This window comes from Euleptes europaea, chromosome 5 (genome assembly GCF_029931775.1).
Source record: "Euleptes europaea isolate rEulEur1 chromosome 5, rEulEur1.hap1, whole genome shotgun sequence".
Classification (NCBI taxonomy): Eukaryota; Metazoa; Chordata; class Lepidosauria; order Squamata; family Sphaerodactylidae; genus Euleptes; species Euleptes europaea.
The window spans coordinates 59,129,312-59,142,950 of record NC_079316.1 but is presented as its reverse complement, the minus strand read 5'-3'; the positions used below and the strand labels follow the sequence as shown (position 1 = coordinate 59,142,950).

Below are 13,639 nucleotides of genomic sequence, written 5' to 3'. Positions count from 1 at the left end.
ATAACAGATCAAGGATGCTGTTGCACTGTGCGAACTGTTTAACTGGCTGGAGAAGGAGGTATAATTTTATATGACTTTGTTTTTAAAAGGGAGTGGGAGGTAGTGTGTAATAAAAACTTGCATGAATATGAGTTTTTCTATTTGCCATGAATTACTCTCTCAGGGTTGGAGGAGAAAAAAGGAGAGATGTTTGCGGTTAGCCTTTTCAGGGAGGAATTCGTGGGCATGGCTCAGGTTTCCTTCTTGATAGGGAAGGATGATGGATGCTGTTCCTCATTAAAGATAACTTGAGCAAGTGGGGGCCCCCAAAAGAGTGACAGCGGGGAGAGCAAGGTGCTTGATGCCTTGTCCTCAGCTCTTTGCTAGCGCTCCTCCCTCTCTCTCCCTTGCCTTCAGCCATTGCCCAATCCCATCATTGGGCCTGAGTAAAGGAAGTGGCCAGTCCTCAGCAGAGGACCTAAGACTCTTCTGGATCAGCAGCTCACTGGAGATGATGGGTAAAGGGACCAGAAGAGCTAAGTTGCTGGGGCTGAGTGCATTGGGCTTGCTTAGCCTCAACCAACACAATTTTCTTGCTTCTCCCACATTATTACATGTTTCCTTCTGCCGTAATATTTCTTCTGGCACCCTTGGCTGGGGCTGTTTTGGGATTTGGTGGGAAGGTAGGAGTCATTCTGACTTCCTGTTATTCCTGCAAGTATAGAGAGTGTCTATTACAGGAAGAAACCCTCACGTACCCAGCAAACTCCCTGTACATTTTCAGCCTTGTGACATAGGCAGTTCTGTGGTAGCTTCTGGGGTCCATAAACAGCCCTAGGTTTATCACTTAGAAAACCTATAGATACAACTGAAGCTCAAGGAATATTGCCAATTAACTGAGAAAAGGAAGAGCTGTTATTTCCACCCCTGCTGGTGTCATGATCCACACAAATCAGTTGGCCCTGATGGGGATGTCTCAGTATAGCATGGACTGATGGGAATGAGCAGTGCCTGAAATAGGGAAGCTAGAGACTGGGGAAGAAAACAAAGCCTGACTGGGAAAGAGTTTGTAAAGTATATTTTCCTGTACTTCTGTTGTTGTTCACTTGCTAACTTCATGCAACCTTGTATGTTAGGTTTCCAAAGGCAACATTACTGAAATATTAGCTGCAGACAAAGCAGAAGAGTTCCGTAGGTAAGAACAATCCTATTCTGAAAACTGACTGAATGTTCAAAAATGTCTATGAACTTGACGTGTTTTTATTTATTTAAAACAGTCCTTTCCTGCCCGGTCTCTTTGTACTGAAGGCAGCAGTGATGCAGCAACCAGGTTGCAAAGTCATAAATAATAATCCAATTAGAGTTTAAAACAATTAAAGTTAAAAAAAAAGCACATTTTACCAATTGGAAAGCATCCAGACTTAAAACCAGCAAATTCACAGGCAAGTCTGTTGAAAAAAATTCACCCTCCACCAAATGCTATCTGGAACAAGACTGCCTTACATGCCTTCCTAAACATAACAAGGGAAGATTACCTCCTCTTCCACTTTGGCTGGCCACTCCAAGGGACTGGGTTCACCACAGATCCCCATTTAGTCTTGCTATAGTCATACTGACAGTCCTAAGGGAGGGCACCCCAGGTGGATTTTTGCCAAGCTAGTGCTTTTCTCCTGCCTCACTTCTCTGACAGAGAACCCCAGTTCAGAACTCCAGCTACCTGTGACATGGACAAGCTTGGCAACAAAGCAAGTTTGTGCATGTGTTAAAGCACAGTTTTTAAGTTGACCATCTACATCCATCCTTTGTAGGATTTTTACTTTTATACAGAGTTTTGGGAAATTGTTTGGATTTGTTTCCTCAAGAGGCTACAGAAAGAAGGGCCTTGTCTGAAGTGGCACATGCTTCAAAGGGAAGCAAACCCTTTTTTGCGAAGTGTCTTGTCTTCTTCTCATTTAATTTGCCTGCCTCTACTTATCTGTTAAACAGTCACATCCCTAGTTCTGCTTAGGCACAGGGGTTTTTTTTATCATGTTCTCATTGCCTGTTGGACTTAGCTAAGGCAACCCAAATAAAAACAGGTTCAAATAAAAACTTAGCCATTTGAGTGATCTTGGGCCAGCCTCTCTCTCTCTCTTCCTCTGCCTCTCTGCGCCTCTCTCTGCCTCTCTCTGCTTTGCACGCTTCACAGATTGTGAAGATAAATAAATATGTGAATTTGGGAACTATGTATGTCTACCTCTCTTTGGAGGAAAGATGGGATAAAAATGTAATAAGTAAAATCTCAGGCCTGCTAGATGAAAGAAGCCCAATGTATGTTTCATAGTCCAACCTCTGATTCCAGATCATTCCTGAGTTCTTGGACAGAACAAGGGTGTGTAAGTGCTAGCCCAGGAGTCTTGTCCATGTAGTTATTAGTAATAGACATCAGGTTGGCAGCCTTACCGTGTTAAATCATGAATGAGGTTTTATTTGTGATTGAACCTATGTTGAATAACAGCAGCAAAAGATGATGAGCTCCATAGCCTCAGCCTTTAAACATCCAGGGACAGGATGCATCTTTGTTGTGCAAGTTTAAACCTCTCACCAACTGGGATCCAGCATCCTTGGTTGGGAATGGGAGGAAAGTCCAGCCTGGCCTCAAGCAAGAGTTAGAGTGCTTGCAGACATCTGTGGTTGTTCTTTGTGGTTTTTGTTCATGAAATCTCTCTTTCTTGCAGCCAGCAGGAGGACTTTGTTGACTTGAGCTTTGCTACCATTTCGAGTACAGGCCCAAATGGTGCTATCATACACTACAAGTAAGAGTGATAAAATCCTTGGGTTTCAATACACCATGGTCAGAAGGGCTTCAAGATTCAGTATCATGCTGCCTTTGCTGCTTAGATTAAATTAGGAAAAATCATTCCTGTGAGCCACTTGCTTGGATGCAACAGGATCCAGGGGGGATAGTGGGTGGGGGTTATTCTCACAGATACCAAATGGTTCCTTGCAGTTTAAGTCTTAGTAGAGCTTCAAATGGCCCTCTTCAGTAAATGAGTTATTCAGTACTTCAATCTGCCTTCTTGGATTTGCAGCAAATGGGTTACCTGATCAGTAGATAGATATATGGGTAATAGGTTCTGCTCATGCTTTGTTTTTTATTGAACAAGTGGGGTTCCATCCACAAAAAATTGTAATGCTGTACAAAATTCCACCGACACCAATGTGGTAAGCACTTGTCTTAAGCTGTCCTCAGGCGCATGATCCTGATGTAATTGGACTGTTGTGTTGATCTAGTTCATGGAAATTACTAAAGACGCATGCTCAGATATAGTATTTCATTTAATTCCATAATTTAAGAACTAACTTGCAATGATGTCTGTTTTCACTTGTCAGTTTGAATGAAAAGGTGGTCATATTTTGAGATGGTAACATTTTTATTTCATGCAATAGGCCAACTCCTGAGACAAATAGGACTTTATCCATGAATGAGATCTACCTCCTGGATTCTGGCGCCCAGTACAAGTAAGTGGCAGATCACTTTTGCAACTTAAGTCAGCAAACAAGGTAAATTCATCCCCCTTCTCACATACGGATTAGGTATGGTGAAACACGCTAATAACTTTGGATATGTTCCAGGCATGGAAAAAAACAAGTCTGTTAGGGCAAAAATAGATGTGTACTGGGAATTTCATTTATGGAGTACCCAGTGGAACAAGTAGCATCTTCCCAGGGCTGTTTCAGGTCAGAAAAATGGTGTGTGTAAGAGGAAGGGCTTAAATCCCCTCTCGCATCATCCTGATCCAAATAGGTCCCCTACATACCTGAACAATGAAGGGGAGCTTCACACACACACCTCCAGAACACATCTGGTTTGGTCCTGAATGACCAGTCATGATATTGTTTCCCTCAAGGTAATTGTCTTTATTTTACATTCAGTGTCTTTTTTTACTTACTGGTGATGAGAACATTTGACTTGACTGTTGGGTGGGGGTCAGTCTCCTTGTTAGTTAGTGGTTAGTAGGTACTTCACAGTGAGGGTACAGCAGGAACTGAAGAAAGTCCTGCCACAGCCAAGACCATCTTCCCCTCAGTGAACATTATAACCCTGCTTACTGACAACACATTAAGGGGTTGTTAGAGTATAGCGATGATTTTTCCTGGTTGGGTCAATAGAATGACATCATTTGCTGACCTGGTACTATCCTTAACAAGTAGCATCCCTTGAACTTGTGGAAGTCATCTGGCATCCTCTAGATCAGTGGTTCCCAAACGTTTCGGGCCACTGCCCCCTTGGTTCCACAAACTCAACCCCAGCATCCCCTAACCTACCCTGTAAAAAGCATTATTCAAAATAGGGGTTTGCATGACTCACTAAAGAGGATAATAACAGTAAAATTTCAAAACAGTAACAATTAATTGCACATCTGTTAAAAAACAAATTAAAACTTTTTAGTTGAAATTTATTCAACAAAACTGATAAACTTGATCCAGTGGTACCAGCTCTTCAAAGTCTAGAAAAAAATTCTGATAGTTTCCACTAAATTTGCCAGCATGGTGCCATAGCTTGATCTATCGTAAATTAGTGAACAACACAATTGAAGGGGCCTACCTTTAGTGTCCCCCTGCTGCCCTCTTGCCTCTTAATGCCCCCCTAGGTAATCCCACCGCCCCCCAGTGGGTGGTACTGCCCACATTGGGAAACACTGCTCTACATCAAGGAAATTATAAGAGACTTCTAGATTAAATCTATTTCCACTAAAATTCGTAGCAGTCCTGTTTACTTAATAGAGTTAGATTTTGCTCTAAATTCTCTTCTTGGTACTCCAGTAAAATTTGAGGCTTATCTGAATTGACCTGCTTACCTGATTCTTAGCTTTACTAGCTGTCGAGTTTTTCGAAGTTGTCTCAATCCCTGAAGTTTGTATAGCTATATTAACTTTGGAGGGGGGGGGATTGCCTACTGTTCATTTGTTTAAATGAACGATTATAGGTAGATTAAAAGCCCTTTGTTCCGTTGGGGACACGTAGCAGACCCGATCTACCCTTTGAGAGAAAACCCTCTCTTTAAAGTTTGGTGTTTCTTTTAGCCAACATTTGTAATGGGCCTCTGAACAGGAACTATGTGAACATTCTTTGATAAGGCTTTTACAAAGAGAACCTTCTTCCCAGACAGTCTAATTATCGTCTCCCTCTATGTCACAATGAGAAGCAGCCAATTGAATGAAATGAGTTAGGCATCCATGACATTGTCCCAACTATGGGAGGGACAGCAAGGCTGAATCAGGCGACGCTACAAAATTAATTCTGGTGCATTTGACGTCCTGTACTGGAGCTTTTTTATGGGAAGGACTTTGGGCATAAACCACCTGGGAAGTTCTCATGCTCTTGCTTGGGTCCATTCTGAGTGAGCGGAGCATATGGAGAACTTCCGACAGATCCTCGTCTCTTCATGATTATTTTTTTTCAGAAGCATGAAGTAACTGTGGAGATCTCCAGATATCTTGTAGTTCATTTGAATGTTTGAATAAAAGTAGCCTGACCTGTTTTACTATAGAGTTCAAAAAGGTTTCCTGGTTCATAAAACCTCACCTGTTATCTCGACAGAAATCATAGCAGGCTCTTAAAGAGTTGCAAAGCAAGTGGCGTGCAAACTAGATGGGCTAAGTGATGTTCTCAAAAGGAGATAAAAATAGGTAAAGCAGATTTAGCTGGTTAAAATGGTCTATACATTGCAGTGGTTAAAAAAAATTCTGCTTGGAGAAAAGCTTAATTTTGTGCCCTGTAAAAATCATTCATTTAGTCTGTTCTGGTTAGTGGAGGTGGAATGGGGATTATGCAGGAGAACTGAAGTTCCCTTCTCACTGAATAATGCTTGTCCATCCTCTGGCTTCTGCGACTTCACCAAGCTTATCTTGGTGGCTTGATTTCAGAATTCTCTTTGCAGTTCTTGGGCTAAGTTCTGTGTAGCTTGCACAGCATTGAAGAATTCACAAAGCTCTGGTTTTGTTAGACCAATGGAATTGATTTCCCTAGTTTTGGTTGGCTTAACATAGAGGAAGCTTTCTTATTCTCTTTTTCTCATTCTCTTGAAATTCATTCTTAGTACCGAAGTATTTTATCTTTTCTGAAATATGAGGTCCCAATACACTGGGCCCAGTACAAAGACCTGACCTTGCATAGCCACTGAGTGAGCAGAGAGCTGAAGGTTATCGAGCACTATCCATCACACTTTCCTCTGAAACAACAAATTGCAGATGGTCATCCAGACTGGAATGTTCCACCTGCAGAGAGCAGGAGGAGCCAGGGACATCTGTGTACGAAAAAGCCACAGGGATGCAGAATGGAATAGAGGTTTTCCCTCTGAACTGCAGTTACAGGTTTTGGTTCCCACTTCAGTGGTCTTGCAGCCTCTAATGATTTACTAGAATGTGCACTTACTTAAGCAGGTCCAGTGTAGAATCAGAGTCAAGCTTTTGAGACTTCCAAAAACATGAATATTAGCAGAAATATTATTAATATGTCACTATTTTTGTTATCCCACCTTTTTGCTATGGAAGAGGAACTGATGCACAATATCACAACAGATGCTCAGCACTTCAGCAGATGTTGCGAATACTGCAGATTTTGCAACTACTGCAAGACCAGCAATGAGCATTTAATTGTTTTTTATTCATTCCGTAACACAAATTCATTAAGTCATTTCCTGCTTTCATGAGGCTTATGTTGTTAGGAATAGCTATAGTACTAAATTTTCTTTTCCCCTTTTGATATTTCTGACTTTTCTTGTTAATGTTTTTGCTCTCTTTTCTGGAAGGGATGGAACTACGGATGTGACAAGGACTATGCATTTTGGCACCCCAACAGCTTATGAAAAGGTATGCAAGAATTCTGGGTTCTTTGCTAACTGGGCATACTGTTGTTGCCTTGCAGAAGGCAGCTTTTGAAATAATTGCAATACGCAAGCCTTTTTGCAGATCTCACTTATTAGGTGGGACCGACTGGGATTGGGTACCCCCACTGACACTGCGTTCCTCTTAAAATCTACAGCGAGCATTATGGCTATATGCCCTTGAGCACCAGAACTATTCATCTACGTTATCACTAGCTACTGCTTTTAAATGGTTACTATAATTTTATACGTACTGAGTTTTATATAGGAATGTCACACCCTGTACCTCTTACATTTCATGGCCTTTTGACCTCACTTTATTTTTTTTCTTTATCTCTGTTTGTGACATCTTCCTTCTGAGTTTGCGCCCGTGCCTCCGATCAAATGGACTGCCCATGACGTTGTCTGTTTCTCTTTTAAAGCTGCCCTGAGACCCCTTTTTATTTTGGCTGCCACACATCAATGCAGCTGCTCCCCATCCCTGGCCAAATTGGTCATAAGGAGTGCAGCCCGTCCATGAACCAAGGCTGTTTTGATTACCTCTCCCTGTCTGCCTCATTGTTACTAATGCCAGCCGCATGAGAAAGAGGTGCCTGCATCTCCTTGGAACAGCAATAGGTTGGCGGCTGTCTTCAAGTCTCTGGGGAAACAGCAGGCTGGCTCAGCCAATGCGGCTGCTCCCTGGTCTTCCTTCTCCCCAGTTCAACCTGCTGCAGCTGCCTGGTTCACTGGTTTCCTTTTTCCAGGCTTGGCCTTTTATTCCTTCATAGGGAGTCTGGAAATGCATGCTGGGGCTGCCCTGTGCTGACGCCAGCCTTCTGGTTTCAGTGGCTGTACTGGCGTCTGACTGGTATGGTTATGCTGTGGTAGAATCAACAAGTCTGTGATCGCATGATGTCTGGCAGGAGTGTTCCTTACCGCAGTGTCTTCCAGACTATCACAGAATAATTCATGCCTGTTATTTCTGGCAAAGTAGCTCTGTAGTTATTCCCCTCTAAATTTTGATCTGCCTAGACTAAAAGATCTCAGAGAAACTGATATCAATTTTTAATTTTTCCCCAAATATTCCTTTGATGATCAATTCAGTCAGAAGTTGTCTGAAATTCTGAACTGAAAATGCAACTCAAAGAAACTATTTTTTAAAAAGGCCTTTCTCATCCTATTTTTTGGCAAGAAAAAAAACCAGCTTTTAAAAAGAAAAGGTCCCTTTTTCTTAAGCTCTCTCTTTCCCTATGCAATTTCCATCCATTGCCCTTTTTGATAGTGAGTGTTAAGAGACAAATCAATTTCTGTTTATCTTCTCATTTATTGGCGAACAAAGCTATCTAATGCTGCATAGATGTGACAGCTGCACCATCTTTCTCCTTGATGGGACGCAGAAGATCTGGAAACGTGTAATGTGTCCAACAGAAGTATCTAAGATACATTCCAATTGCAGGCTGAATGCACAAGCCTCAGACCTTGCTAAAAGTTGCTCTTTATCCTCAGGGAGATGGGCTGATGCACTGCTTGCCCATACCGCTCAAACAGGCTGAAAATCCAAATAATGTGACACAATTCAGTAGCCCAGAATTCAATATCAGCTTAACAGAACATTTAGAAGTTGGCTTATGTCTAAGGCAGGATTCAAATATTTCAATAAAAGACAACAATGTTAAAGTTGGTTTGTGGTAGAGTCTAAATCCTGCTACATATTATCAGTACTCATCTCTGCCCTGTTTTATTAACAGTTTTCTGTTTTCCTTGCAGGAATGTTTCACTTATGTGTTGAAGGGTCACATTGCTGTCAGTGCAGCCATATTCCCCAATGGAACTAAAGGTTGGTTACTCCTCATCATCTGATACAGTTGTCCAGAAAGTAATGCTGTCACAGCCTCACCTCTCCACTTTCCTCCCAGTCCACTGGCAATCACCGCTGGGCAGAAATCTTTGGGTGTTGGTTCTTGACTATTCTGCAAGTCAGATTTCTTCTCTTTGCAAGGTGTATGCGAAAGCTTCTTCCACTAGCACCACACAAAGGAGTAAGAAAACTTCCTCTCAACACAGAAATTCTCTGGGATCATCTGTGGACAGTTGATTGAAGAAGGAGGAGAGCCAGAGGAAAGGAATCATGGCTACTAGGCTCTATAATGTGAATGAGAAACTCTTAAGAATACCCTGTCTTAAACCCCCAATACTCTATAATGTATGAGCAATGTAGCTAATGTTTGAGTATATGAAAGAGAGAGAAAAGAGGGACCTTGGGATAGTAATGAACTAGGGATTTTAGTTTTAATCTGCCAGGATCACTGTAGTCCCTTTTATAACCTGTAACAAAGCAAAGTGCAACTCCCAAACAGAATTACATAGCTTTAGAAGAGTGTAACTCTGTTTAGGACTTCAGGGTTGGTCTCTTTCTCATTCACAGTCTTGATGTGGTGCAATAAGATAAGAGGGCTTTCTGTCAAGGCTCCTGATATATATATTGTACTTGCCTTCTCCCTGTGACTTGTAGGTCACCTGCTGGACTCCTTTGCCCGGTCTGCACTGTGGGATCAAGGCTTGGATTACCTGCATGGCACAGGACATGGAGTTGGTGCATTCCTAAATGTTCATGAAGGCCCGTGTGGTATCAGCTACAAGACATTTGCCGATGAACCTCTGGAAGCTGGGATGATTGTGTCTGATGGTATTTATTCCTGTTGACTGGAGTCTGGTTGGACAAGGGGAGTTGTATTAATAAGATAAGCGGACTAGTGTCAAGACCATTTGGGCCATGGCCTTCTGTCTCTTTGACTTTTCTGTTGTTAGAATCTCAGGCGTTATGCTCCTCTTGGCTCCCTGTGTTTTGTAAGTGAGGGGGAAAATCCTAATGGTACTTCAAGTTTCCATTAAAATTTAATTTCCAAGCAGCAATGATACATAGTATTTGTATAGGGCCTACAAGTGTTCAAAAGCACTTCATGTACATTATCCGAATAGTCTTACAACAATTCTGTAAGATAACCCCATATTGAAGGTTTGGGAGTGGGGTTGTGCATGCCCTTAGTGTTGACTGACGCATGCAGAGCCATTATCTCTTGTCCACTATGTGATTTTAGTCTTGCCCTTCCTACTATTAAAATAGTGCCTTTAGCACTTGCTGTCTGGCAGTACTGCTGTGCCAGTATTTAACAGCATTAAGAGTGAGAGCAGTGTAGTGGTGAGAGGGGCCGTGGCTCAGTGGTAGAGCATCTGCTTGGCATGCAGAAGGTCCCAGGTTCAATCCCCAGCATCTCCAGTTAAAGGGACTAGGCAAGTAGGTGATGTGAAAGACCTCCGCCTGAGACCCTGGAGAGCGGCTGCCGGTCTGAGTAGACAATACTGACTTTGATGGACTAAGGGTATGATTCAGTATAAGGCCGCTTCATGTGTTCATGTGAGTATGGGACTGGGATCTGGGCAATCCAGATCCCAAATCCCCACTTTGAAACGGAAGCTTGCTGAGTGACCTCAGGCTAGTCACATACTCTCAGCCATAACTTAACACAGGGTTGTTGTGAGGATACAATGAAGTAGAGCAGAACATTTTAAGCTGCATTATCTCCCCACTGGGGAGAAAAGTGGGGCATAAATTAAATAAGTATACCCCCCTCCAAGATATACTTACTAATTTTGAGATTTTTATACCAGATCTCTTTTAAGATGCTTTATCTGGGGATAATCCATAATTTGAAATCCTTGCCTCATTCCTCTATGAAAGGAGTACGTGAATTGGACTAAAATATGAACATTGCCATCCTAAGCAGATTTGCTGGCACCCTTCTAAGACCATTGAAGTTAATGGGTTTTGTAACATTTCCTGAAGATGCCACTGGAAGTTTCCTCCTCTTTTTGAACTCCAGACTCTTCAGGCTGTTAAGCAGTAGAGTTAGACGTCAGCATGCAAAATGTCTCTGGAAGTCTTTCCTAATGACTTTCTGTCTGTACAGAACCTGGTTATTATGAGGACGGTTCTTTCGGCATCCGAATAGAAAATGTGGTTATTGTTGTTCCTGCCAAAACAAAGGTGAGTGGTTCCTGAAGAGCAGTGTCACCTTGCAGTGCCTATGAGTGCCATGTGTTTCAAACAGTTCATTAAAAGCAGAAGAATGGCAGTAATGCTGACTTCTTGGCTGCAGACCTAGGAGGCTTTCCAGCTCTGGAAAAAATGACTTGACAGTCTCTCACTTAGGACAAGTGGGTTGCTTTACTTAATCCATGTAAATGAGAGAGTTCTTAATGGTATGTGGGGTAGTTCAGTTGCATCTAAACAGTATTTCCCAAGGCATAAAATATGATACGGACTACCAGGTATTTTGTTATTATTTCTTAAAATACACTCCTGCTGTACCTGTGCTTTGAAATCCTTAACTGGGAGATGGGCTTCCCAGCTTCAGGGTGGTTCAAAATGCTGTGCTTTGAAGGGGACCTCGTGTCCTCCTTTTTAATACGTAGGCTGAAGCTTTCCTTCTGCTTATTCTCTTTCCACCAAGTGAAGGGTGCCATTTAAGGTATTCCTTTTGCAATGTTTTCATGTTCTTTATCCTCTCTTATCGACTGGCTGTTGCGAAATATGACACAGGAAGGAATCTTTCACATAGGTTTACCTTATTGTGAATATTTTTGTCAGGAGCAGGCCATGAGGATGGTATGCGGAAATGCGATTGTGCTGCTTCCAGGTGCTGTTGTGCTATTCTGTCCAAGGCCAGTCTATGCCCCGAGTTTAGTCTTCATAGATTCCCATACTGTGGGAATCGCCAAGTACTCCTTCCTGCCTCCTGGAGGGGGGGGGGGTTTGCCTGGGTAACCGGTTATCTCCTTTTGCTCTTCCATATATGCTGTGTACCTTGCCTTTGACCCTTACTAGTGTCCTTTTGAATATGGCTTCTGAAACCTGTCGATTCTACCCAATAAAACTGCTTTTGTGGATTGGTTGTCTGCTGAAGTCTGTTTAATGGGGCCACAGGACTAGAGCTTACAATTTTATCCATGAAGTGAACAAAAACTTAAAGTTGACTGAGTATATGCTATTACATTTGGTGTAATATTGCTTGGTTGCTGGTGTTTCATAACTGCTCATTTGCCTTCTGTCACATAGATTTAAGCGGCTGAGAAGCTTACAAAGGTGGGGAGAGCAGTTCTAAATTCTGTTGTATGTTCAGAGAACATTTCTCCTTTCTGTTGACTTAAAGAGAATTGCTACAGTGAAGGACAGATCACCTGTCTGTATATCTTGGTAAACGTACCCTCTCTGTGGAATCAGTAGAGAGAAGCTCACCACTTTTTCCACTGACCAGGCTGCTTCTCCTCCACAGTACAACTTCAGCAACAGAGGCAGTTTAACTTTTGAACCTTTGACCCTGGTTCCGATCCAGACCAAAATGATACACACTCATTTGCTGACCCCTAAAGAGGTAAGGGAGATGATTTTCAATGTACTTTGTGATAGTGAGTCTGAATGAACAAAGGTTTTCTAATCTAGGATGCTCATTTCCCCCCCTCCACTCACTTTCATGCAGAACAGTTCAGAATGATGGATACCTGTCTATTTTTGTTTAATGCCAGGCCTGTGTCTTTAAAAAAGGCAGGAAGGTTGTCCAAATAGGAAGTGGAGATGGAATGTGAGATGGGAGAACTTACAAACACTTTTAGGAACCATGCTTGCTTGGAATCTTGAGGCTTTTGCTAAGTTCTTGCATAGTGATGGATTTATACGTTCCAGACATCTCATTCAAAGGATAAAGGACAACTCTGATGATTCAGAGCCACTGGGTGTCAGAGAAATATTCTTCTGAGGAGCACAGATTCTACACACCTGTAACATTTCCTAGTGCCAAGGACTGTCAGGATCTACACACCTGTAACAGCTGTTAATTTGTTTAGGGGCCATTTTTGAGATGCAACGAATAGGCAGCTGAAGTAAAACAGCACCATTACTGATACTTTTTTTCCAAAATGTTGATCTCCGTGTAGGTAAAGATTTATGAAACCTCTAAATATTGTGACCTGGGGTTTGTTTTTTTGTTTTTATTTTTGGTTGAGCACCATTCTTGGCCGGTAACCCTGTTTGGCAAAAAGCTGATGACCAACTAGCCTTTACGCCGCAAGAACGGTGGAATCTACTTAGCATTCATTGACATCTTTGTAGAAGGCCGCTGTGGGATGTCAAATGCCCCTTTCCTCCTAAATGCCATTCATGGAGATCAAGATGCCTTATCCCTCACCCTTTCTTTTGTTCCTGGTAAACATTTTCTTTCCTGTTTTCCCCCCTCTAGTGCAACTGGGTGAATGACTACCACAAAAAATGCAGAGAGGTGACCGGGGCAGAACTCGAACGTCAAGGACGACATGAAGCTCTCCAGTGGCTCATTAGGGAAACAGAACCAATCTCCAAAACCCACTAACAGTAGCATCCTCCCTTTGTAAAAAGTAATTCTTTTTTAGAAAATTGCAAGCATGGAAATAGTTCAACTTTACAATTATCTGGGTGGTGCCAACATGCTGGGGAAATGTGCTACTTTCGTAATGATCAGGAAAGATTGGAGAGAGCAAGCCATGCACGTGCGAGAGAGACTTGTTTTCTGGAGGCTTTTCTTCCCTCATTTCTTTTTCTTGGTGGTGAACAGTAATAAAATCGGAGTGATGAAATCCACATCTTTATAGAGAGACGAGGTCAGCGAGATACAGCACAAAACTTGCACTGGATTCAGGTTTACTGGGTTTCGTTTCCCATGCTATCTTCAAGCCCCTGAAATTGACAAAACTGATTTTGGGGGGGGCGTGAGAACACAC

General features: G+C 42.3%; 1 protein-coding gene across 2 annotated transcripts in view; it reads left to right on the top strand.

Moving 5' to 3' along the window:
• Nucleotides 1–13,258, top strand: part of XPNPEP1 (X-prolyl aminopeptidase 1) — a 130,398-nt gene extending 117,140 nt beyond the window's left edge. For both annotated transcript variants that reach the window (XM_056850576.1, XM_056850577.1), the window contains exons 11-20: nt 8–58; nt 1,116–1,174; nt 2,697–2,774; nt 3,409–3,480; nt 6,773–6,833; nt 8,597–8,666; nt 9,342–9,515; nt 10,798–10,874; nt 12,163–12,261; nt 13,123–13,258. In XM_056850576.1, coding sequence (XP_056706554.1) covers nt 8–58; nt 1,116–1,174; nt 2,697–2,774; nt 3,409–3,480; nt 6,773–6,833; nt 8,597–8,666; nt 9,342–9,515; nt 10,798–10,874; nt 12,163–12,261; nt 13,123–13,251 — 870 coding nt within the window. In that variant the 3' untranslated portion in view covers nt 13,252–13,258. The remainder of the gene's footprint in view (nt 1–7; nt 59–1,115; nt 1,175–2,696; nt 2,775–3,408; nt 3,481–6,772; nt 6,834–8,596; nt 8,667–9,341; nt 9,516–10,797; nt 10,875–12,162; nt 12,262–13,122) is intronic.
• Nucleotides 13,259–13,639: the final 381 nt, after the last annotated feature.